Source organism: Carlito syrichta, unplaced genomic scaffold (genome assembly GCF_000164805.1).
Source record: "Carlito syrichta isolate Samal-C Ts95f unplaced genomic scaffold, Tarsius_syrichta-2.0.1 Scaffold314106, whole genome shotgun sequence".
Taxonomy (NCBI): Eukaryota; Metazoa; Chordata; class Mammalia; order Primates; family Tarsiidae; genus Carlito; species Carlito syrichta.
This window is the reverse complement of record NW_007258202.1, coordinates 200,690-209,901: the sequence shown is the minus strand read 5'-3', so window position 1 is coordinate 209,901 and position 9,212 is coordinate 200,690. Positions and strand designations below refer to the sequence as shown.

General features: G+C 40.1%; 1 protein-coding gene and 1 pseudogene across 1 annotated transcript in view; both read right to left on the bottom strand.

Moving 5' to 3' along the window:
- Positions 1-1,964: 1,964 nt before the first annotated feature.
- LOC103273620 lies at positions 1,965-2,945 on the bottom strand (annotated as a pseudogene).
- A 2,421-nt stretch (positions 2,946-5,366) lies between these two features.
- Positions 5,367-9,212, bottom strand: part of GLYATL3 (glycine-N-acyltransferase like 3) — an 18,211-nt gene continuing 14,365 nt past the window's right edge. Inside the window, exon 6 of the mRNA XM_008071050.1 lies at positions 5,367-5,793. Coding sequence (XP_008069241.1) covers positions 5,367-5,793 — 427 coding nt within the window. The remainder of the gene's footprint in view (positions 5,794-9,212) is intronic.

The following is a 9,212-nucleotide window of genomic DNA, read 5'->3' as shown; positions in this document are numbered from 1 at the left end:
GCTGCAATAAACAACTTTTTATATAAACCTCTGCATGCTTCTCTATTATACTAGTAAGACAAATTTTAAGAAGTGGGATTGGTTAGGTCAAAAAATATGTCTTTTTTATTTTTCAGATTCCAGATTTCTTTTTTCTTTTTTTTTTTTTTTTTGAGTCAGAGCCTCACTCTGTCACTCAGGCTGAAGTGCAGTGGCACCTTCATGACTACCACATCCTCGACCTACTAGGCTCAGATGATCCTTCTGCCTCAACCTTTTAAATAGATGGGATTAGGGACACACCACTGAGCCTGGCTAATTTTCTGATTTACTGTATTGACGAGGTCTTGCCATGTTGTCCAGGCTGATCTCAAATTCCTGGGCTTAGGCAATCGTCCCGCCTCAGCCTCTCTCAGTGCTGGCATTACAGGTGTGAGCCACCGTGCCGGCTAAAAACATTTTCTGATGTGAAGTTTAATAAGTATGGCGTCCTCTTTCTCCCAGCTGACCACAAGAGACCACACCAAAGGAGACTACATTTGAAATCAATAAGCTACAGGATATATACCTCATAGAAACCTTCAAAAAATTGGGGACTGGGTAGGGAAAGAAACTACAAAGATCAACACACTGCCAACCTACAAATTGTAGAACTCTCACAACCAGATGGGGTGACTGACCAGGGCACCTAAAATCCAAAGAAGAAATGTTTCAAAATAATATAATATTTAAAAAATTATTCAAGATTTCTCCAGCACTGGCTGATACAAAGCACAATAAGATGGCATTTTTAGAGACAGCAGTTTCAGACCCCGAAAAGGGTAGTGAGCTTCATATGGCTAAATCAGTGACAAAATCATAACTTTTTTCCAAGGAGGCCGGAGAGCAATTAAATGATCACCTGAACATGAGGGCACATGATTCATGCTCTGAGCAGTTGGGAAGGGGGTAGACATGGGTAAAAAATTTGGTCTCAGAGGTCTCACCATCTTAATTTGGTCACTTCTAATGAAGAAAATAAAAGATAAAGTTGTTCAAAAATACCTTAAAGCTGAAAACCTGAGCTGCACATTTTTGGTATTGTTTTGGCTAACTCCTCCTGGAATCACCTTTCTGGTTTGGCTGGTACTTTGCATAATGCAATGAAATTTCCCATAGTGGAGTCTTTCCTTGGGTTCTGTTTGGTTCTCAGTAAAAGAGGCCTATACTTTTCTCCCTCCTCTATGGAGAAGGCAATATGCATTAAGCAGAAAAGTCACCTTTCAAAAGTGAAAAAGGGATTAGACTGCTGCTTCAGAGCTGTGGAATTATTTGGAATGTTTTACAAATGGTTGCTATAAAACAACAACAACAACAACAAAAAGATGGTAATTACAAAATGTTAACATTATAACTTGCTTTTATTTTTATTTTTGTTATTTTTTTGTTTTTGAGTCAGAGTCTCACTCTATCCCCCGGGCTGAAGTGCTGTCACACTCACAGCCATCACAGCCTCGACCTGCTGGGCTCAGGTGATCCTTCCACCACAGCCTTCCAAGTAGCTGGAACTACAGGCAAGTGCCAACAGGCCCAGCTAATTTTTCTTGATTTCTTGTAGAGACGAGGTGTCACCAAGTTGCCCAGGCTGGTCTCAAACCCCTGGGCTCAGGCAATCCTCTCGCCTCCACCTCCCAAAGTGCTGGGATAACAGGCAGGAGCCATCATGCTGGGCACAACATGCTTTTAAAGACATTTTGCATTGTGCTCACATTCCCTTAAACGTCTTTCCTAAAGGTGCTCAGCCTCTAGCCCAGCTGGAATCTGTGGGAAGAGGCAGGGACAGTTTGGTGAAAAAGACACAGGGGTGTGGAAGGGATGATGAAAGAAGAAAGAAGCCCTCCACTGAGAGATCAGCCCTCATGTTCAAGGATGGCTTTTGGGCAGCCTGGCCTCAGGTAGAGTCGTGATCAGAGAGACGAGCAGTGGCAGGGTGGAAATGGGGTGCTCTAAGTCTTATTCAGGTCAAGCAGAGGATAGGCCAGCCTCCTTTGTGTACAGAAGCCCTCCTCTTTTGTGTATTTCAGTTTGTCTTCCAAATCATCAATTGTCTTTTCCAGGCTGGCTACTGATCTCTCAACAAACTCAGCACGGGGGTCTGCCTCCTTGAGTTTATCTGTAAGAATTTTGATCTCTTCCTCATATTTGCCTTTTTTTTTAGACTACTTTTCTTCAGCCGCACTCAGACACTTCAGGATCTGGTTCATAGTCTGATCTGCTCATCCATGTCTTGGCAATCGGGTTCTGCCATCTCTGCTGTTTCCTCTGTGCGTTTCGTTCCAAGTGTCCTTTAATAATCATCAACTTAAGAGCCACCTTTTATACTGCCTATCTACCTCTTCCGCAATGTGTTTGCTTCTTTGAGTGGGATTTCCTGAAGCGCTATCATATCTTCATCTTTTCAGACCCAGTTTTCAATAACCTTCAAACCTTTCTCACTCTCATCAACAGTTTCTTCTGCTTCTGCCAGCTTTTGCAGGGCTGTGGCCAGGCACTCTTGAGCATGTTCCAGCTCCTCTTCAACCAGCTGGATCCTAGGATTAGAGGCCACCTCAGCCTGTTCTCAGGGCCACATTTCTTCCTACACTTCCACGGCATCATCTGCCTGCTGCTGCAGAGCCTGGGTCTTGCTCCGTGTTGGTGATTCCAGTCATGGTGCCCCCCAGCTGCATCTGGAGCTCCCGTTCCTGCCTCCTCCACTCTGCATTGCAGCCACTTCTCATCCCTACTTCTGCCTGCTCCCTGATTTTTATACTACATTGAAGAATTTCCTTAAATCAGCAAATAAGGCCCTATATTGATCAAGCCTCTTCCTATTTCTTGAGTCTCTTTCTCCTCCCTGTCCTTGTTTCCTTATTCCAGACATTTTTCTGTACATTGCTTAAAAGGATCAGAAACAAGGTTGAAAGTTGAGCAATCACATGCGACATGGTTAGCTGGAAGATAGAAGTAAGGAAGTGCAAATTGGTAGAAAAAAAGACTTTCAAAATATGGAGTCCATTGTTGGGTGGAAATGGAGGTAGAAATTCAGAAATCAATGAGATGAGGGAAAAAATAAACATTTTCAAAGTGTTCCAAGCAGCTTGAGAGGCCAGTAAGCAAAATGACTTGAAGCTCAGGCGTTGGAATGCAACAAACCCAGGTTCTGATTATGACTTGGCCACTTACAGCTTGCATAACTTTTAGTGAGTCATAAAACCTCTAAGTCAGAATTCACACAATAATATTTTATCCTTCACAAGGATTAAGTCATCTTAACCTAGTATTTGGCACAATTATCAGCACATAGTTAGACATTAAATGTTAGGCAAATTATTATTAGGAAGAAAATAAGGCAATAATAACATTGCCATATATCAGGCAGGAGTAACCCATGCTTAATCAATGTGAAGAATAAGGAGCATCCCTAGGGTGGAAACTAGACCATATTCTCCCAAGAGGTTTATGGACTCTGGTTGCTCTCCTCTCAGGCACCTAGGATACGTTTCCAGGTAACCACAGGTTCAGGATGACATAAGCATATATTCACTCTCACCGAGTCTTATTTATTTTTTATCAAAATGTGCTCTACTTCAGCAAGTTTTGTTTCCTTTACTCAGTATAAACACCTAAAATTTGGAGTCTCCCCTACCTTTGTAGTCAGAATTTTGTGATCTCCATGAGGATTAAAAAAACCCAATATTTTCTATATGACTAAGTGAACTTTATCCATACTCAACAAATCCAACTATTGTGTTTGTGCCTGCTTTTATTGCAAATGGGGAATACAGCTGGTGATGTTCATCTCTTTCTTTACTGTCCTTGAAAGATATACATACACAACCAATTGGAACCCAAATTAAAAAAAATAATGACAAGGATAAAGAATAAAAGTATCATTTTAATTATTTAAGCATTTAAATTTTATTTTTAAGAAAGATACATGACTCGGTGAAAAGAACAGATTGAAATAAAAATAACAGTATTCTGATTTGGCCTTCAGCATTGATTATATAGGGTATAATCTTTGAGAAGTTATTTATTTTCCCTATTATGTTCTTACTAAATCCTATTATTTAATGTCTTCAAATTTTTCATATGTAGTAAGAGGGTTGAAGTTTATTATCTTATAAAAAGTCTTTGAATATACATATGCATGTAGAGATATGAGTGAAATATGTATATATATGTGTATTATATATGGTAATATGTTTATTTGCATACTCACATACAGACCTATATGTGAATCTTGGTTTCATAGAAGAAAGTAGATTACAAATAAGGAGGTTGAAATAGATTATAGGTAAGGTCTAGTCTTATGCTTACATCGTCTGTTTACATAATTAAAATGCCCATATTTTCATTCGTCTAAGGCAGCAAAGCAATGGGAAGCTGTTAGAAATGCATATTATCAGGCCATATTTCATATTTATTAAATCTAGAACCGTGGAGAAGGGGCCCAGTGTTTTGTGTTGCAAACTGCCTTTACACTAAAACATAAGAACCATTGCATTTGAACATTCCCAGGGAAGAACTATAGGCTAAAGTCTTACGCAGAAGTGGAAAACAAATAATTCCAGTGAAAATAGCAGGATATTCTACAGAGAACTTCGAGGGGCAGTGGTAAGAACAGAGACATAACAGTGGGAGTCGGGGAGCATTACGGCAGTAGAGAATTGGTGTGACTGTGAGAATACAGAGCATAAGACCAAGCAGCAGTAATAAAGCCATACCCACACAGTACTTGGTACTTGTTCTCATGTAGTAATTTCTACTAGGATGCTAAAAGTGTTGGTTTTAGGCCGGGCACAGTGGCTCATACCTGTAATTCCAGAACTTTAGGAAGCAGAGACTAGAGGGTTGCCTAAACTCAGGGGTTCGAGACCAGCCTGCACCATGTAATGAGACCTCGTCTTTACAATTAATGAAAAGTTAGCTGGGCATGGTGGTGTGTACCTGTGGTTCCAGTTACATGGAAGGCTGAGGCAGAGGGATTGCCTGAGCCCAGCAGGTTGAGGCTGCAGTGGCCATGAGCATGCCACTGCATTCCAGCCTGGGTGACAGAATAAGATTCTGACTCCAAAAAAAAAAAAAAAAGTGCTGGCCTTAGAACCTAGTCTCCTGCTGTGGATCCTAAATGAGGACAACCATCCTCTGTTCTCAGGCACCTATCCCTGCCCTACAGTTATTTTACTACAGAAGTTTGAGATGGGAAGAATTAAGTTGTCTCAAGTTGATCCTGCATGTTTTTCTCCAGGCTCTTTTCAACAAGTCAAGATTCTCCTGATTGCAGTTTTAATTTCCCCCTCAATGACAGCCAAGTGTGTGTGTATGTTCAGGGAAAGTAAGAAAAGGCCTGGAGTTTCTCGGGGCTAGATGTGAGGCTGGCCAGAGGAAGTCACAGGGGTAAGAATAATCCTATGGAAACGACAAGGCAAGAACTGAGCATGGAGACTCTTCAGGAGGCTTATAGATACCGTATTGTCATCCAGGACATTTCCCTGAGAGGGGAATCCCCGGCTCTGTAACTTCCTTGCCAGTGTGAGGCTCACCAGCCGGCTGTAACCTTTCCTGCGATGCTCTGGCAGGGTATAGCCATGGCACATGGTAGCAAACTGGTCTGTGATAGCCCAGGAGACGGGCTTTCCCTTGTCATCACGAAGACACACACTAGGGAAGCAGGAGATGAGGTTGGCAATGTATCGGAGACATTGTTCATTGCCGCCCCGAGACCACGTCTGGTTGAGTAGATCGGCATCAACAACACTCAGGTAGGTTAGTTGTGGGGATGACCCCTTTCTAGAAGAAAGAGACATAAGAAACAAGAGCTCAGAATCATGTGGCTATAAAAAAATACTTCTCTTTTCATATTAAGAAACCATCTTTGAGGCAATGCCTAACATTGTCAGTGAATTAGAATCAACCATTCCCCACTCACAAGCATCATTCAGGGTTTCATTTCTGATGAATGAACATACACACATGCTTGGCTGCCATTTCTGATGAAACCAAATTTAAGTCTTTCTTTCTAATTTTATGTCCACTTGTCTTTGTCCTCAGTACAGATTAAAGAAAGTGTTTCGGTTGTTAAATACACTTAAGTTTGGCTAAAACCTGCTGCCCCATACCCTGAGTCCCCTATGTATTCAGCTGCAAACTAATTTACTATATAAACAAGCCAAAGCCAACCTTAGGCTTTGCAACTAAAAACTGAGATTGAGCCAGTGAGTGATCAGAGCATGCCCAAATAAGGCAGTTGCCAATCAACTGATTTCTGTTCTTGTCTTCTGTGTCCTGCCTATAAAATCTGATGAACACCGCTGGATGTAACTCAGTCTCTTCTGACTAGAGTGCTGCCAGATTCATGAACTGTTTTTTGCTCAGATAAACTCTACTAAATTTAATTTCTGTAAAGTTTTTCTTTTAACACTGTCTTTCTGAAAAAAATAAAAATGTTCTTATTAAGTCTTGACTCTGCTGAAACGCTCTGTGAGTCCTTGGTCAGTCTAGATTCTTGAAGCCCTAATATTTTGTTCAGTAAAATAAATGCTTTCTGATAGAACTTCTGTAATTCCATATTCATGGCTAGAAAAGAAATACAAATTTCTTAATTTGCCACGCATATGTGCATGTTTTAGAAATGTTAGTTCTTCTAGACTGTTCCCCAGATCTATTCTTTGCAAGGTTAAGAAGTCTCAGCCTCCAACTTTTCCACTGGCAGTATTTTTATAGGCCATAACCCTTCACTATATTTATTCTAATGTTATGTACATTTTAATTAATTTTCTTCATAAAGCTCCTGATATTAAGCTAAAGGAAAAATAATTGGTACAATTTTTAAAACCTGATATGAATCACTTAGTTGAAAGCCTATAAGACTCACAGTGCCTCAGAATTTGCTTTCATTCTTAAAGATATCAATATTGTAAGACCATCTCCAGAGACTGGTATTGTTCTTACCATGATTCTTATAAAGTACTAATTTGTGTTTTCTTTTTATTAGTGAAGTAGAGTGTTAGCTCACATTCCAGGCATACTGTCAACTATGGAACTGGACCATTCATTTATCTACTAAACAGAGGAAGAAAAAAAACAAGCAAACATCAATTGGCCTAATAGGATTTTTCAATTCAATTTTTGAAAATGAACCTTAAAGCAAGAGCAAAGAAGCCTGAGGCAGAAATATCACTGCAAAGAAAAACATTGCCAAGGCAAGTGTTTCAGGAGTAGTTATGTTCCAGAGATTCTGACCTTGTTTGTTTCTGAAGGACAGGGTGTTCAAAATAGAGTTTATGCATTTGGGTAACGACTTAGGTGTTAATGACAAATTGTCTAACTTTGTATGTAAAAGAGGTCAATTTGAGTTTAAACCCCATTTTAAAGGGCCTGGCTGAAGAAAGAGGAAAATTTTAAATAATGCCTCAGGGAAACTGAGGTAAAAGAATTGCTGAAGCCCAGGAGTTTGAGACCAGCCTAGGCAACATAGTAAGACCTCAGCTCTATAACAACAACAAAAAAATTAAATAAATAAAAAAGTTAACCAGGCATGCTGGTGTGTACTTATAGTCCCAGCTACTTAGGAGGCTGAGGTGGAAGGCTCTCTTGAGCCTAGAGGTCAAGGCTGTAGTAAGCGGTGATCATGTTACTGTACTCCAGCCTGGGTGGCAAAGTGAGACCCCGGCTCAAAAAAAACAAAAAACCAAACAAGACAATTTGGGAAATGTGACTACTAACTGGTTATTTTATGAAAATATGGCTAACACAATTTTAAGGGATTGTACAGAAAAAGGGCTAACATAGCAGGCTTAAGGGTGTTGCGCTTAGAAAGGCCTAATTGCTAGGTTGACTCTTAGCTGGTATCTGGGAACTGAGATGTGAAGGAGGAGTGCTCCCATTCCCAGGACTCTCATAAGTGGCTGTGACTAAACTGTATAAACAGTGTGGTATATGCTTCTTTCCTTATGGAAAGTCTAGGAAATTGCTTTCCTAGATTTGCTTTCCTTATGGAAGTCTAGGAAATTGGTCTGTGCTAGGCAGAGGATGCCTCCAACAAAAATCCTGGGCACTGAGTTTTTGAGCTTCTCTGGTCCACAACATTTTACATGTATTGTCACAACTCATTGCTGAGGGACAGAGTATATCACGTGTGACTCCACTGGGATAGGGCTCTTGAAAGCTTGTGCCTGGTTACTTCTGGACTTTACCCGATGCACCCTTTCCCCTTGTTGATTTTGCATTTTATCCCTTCATTGTAATCAATCATAGTCATATTTATATTCACGTAATCATGTTTGCTGAGTCCTCCTGTGCTGAGCAAACATACTGAGTCAACACAGTGAATCACAGAGCCTGTGGGTGGTCTAGGACATGAGTGATATTTGTATGGTGTTTTGTTTTTTGTTTTGTAAAGACTTATCTTTTAGAGTTAAAATATTTAAGGATAATGTCTAGGATATTTCCTTCAAAATAATCCAGGAGGTAGAAAGAATATATAATGGTGTGGACTGAACAAGATTAGCCATGTATTGGTAGAAAATTCTTTATACTATCTTTTCAACTTTTGTGAATTTTAAATTTTTATAATTAAAAAAAAATCCAGTTGCTTTCCTGTGACTTAAAATGTACATTCTTCCTTAGATTTAGTCTTGTTTTGCTTAACAAATCCTTCAGTATTCACTGTAGAAGTGAAGAAAACTAACATTCACTGAGGTGAGTACTTTTCAAGTATCTTTCTTCATTCTTTTATTAAAAAGCATGTAAAGAAAATATTATACTTTAATTTTTGAGAGGAGACTGAGGCTCAGAAAGGTTAAGTGGAACAGAAAAAAATTGGTAAATGACAGAGACTCCAAAGTAAGAGAAAAGAAGAATCAATATAGATACAAACTAACCAATGTTTTAAAAGATTGCATTCTGGCTGGGCTCGGTGGCTCAGCCTGTAATCCCAGCATTTTGGGAGGCTAAGGCGAGTGAATTGCCTGAGCCCATAAGTTTGAGACTAGCCAAGACAACTTGGGAAGACCTTGTCTCTACAAACAAAAATTAGCTGGGCATGGTAGCGTGTGCCTGTATTTCTGGCTACTTGGAAGGCTGAGGCAGAAGGAAGGATCGCTGGAGCCCAGCAGGTCGAGGCTGTGGTGGCCGGGAGCATGCCACTGTACACCAGTCTGGGCAACAGAGTGAGACTCCAACTCAAAAAAAGAAAAAAAAAAAAAAAA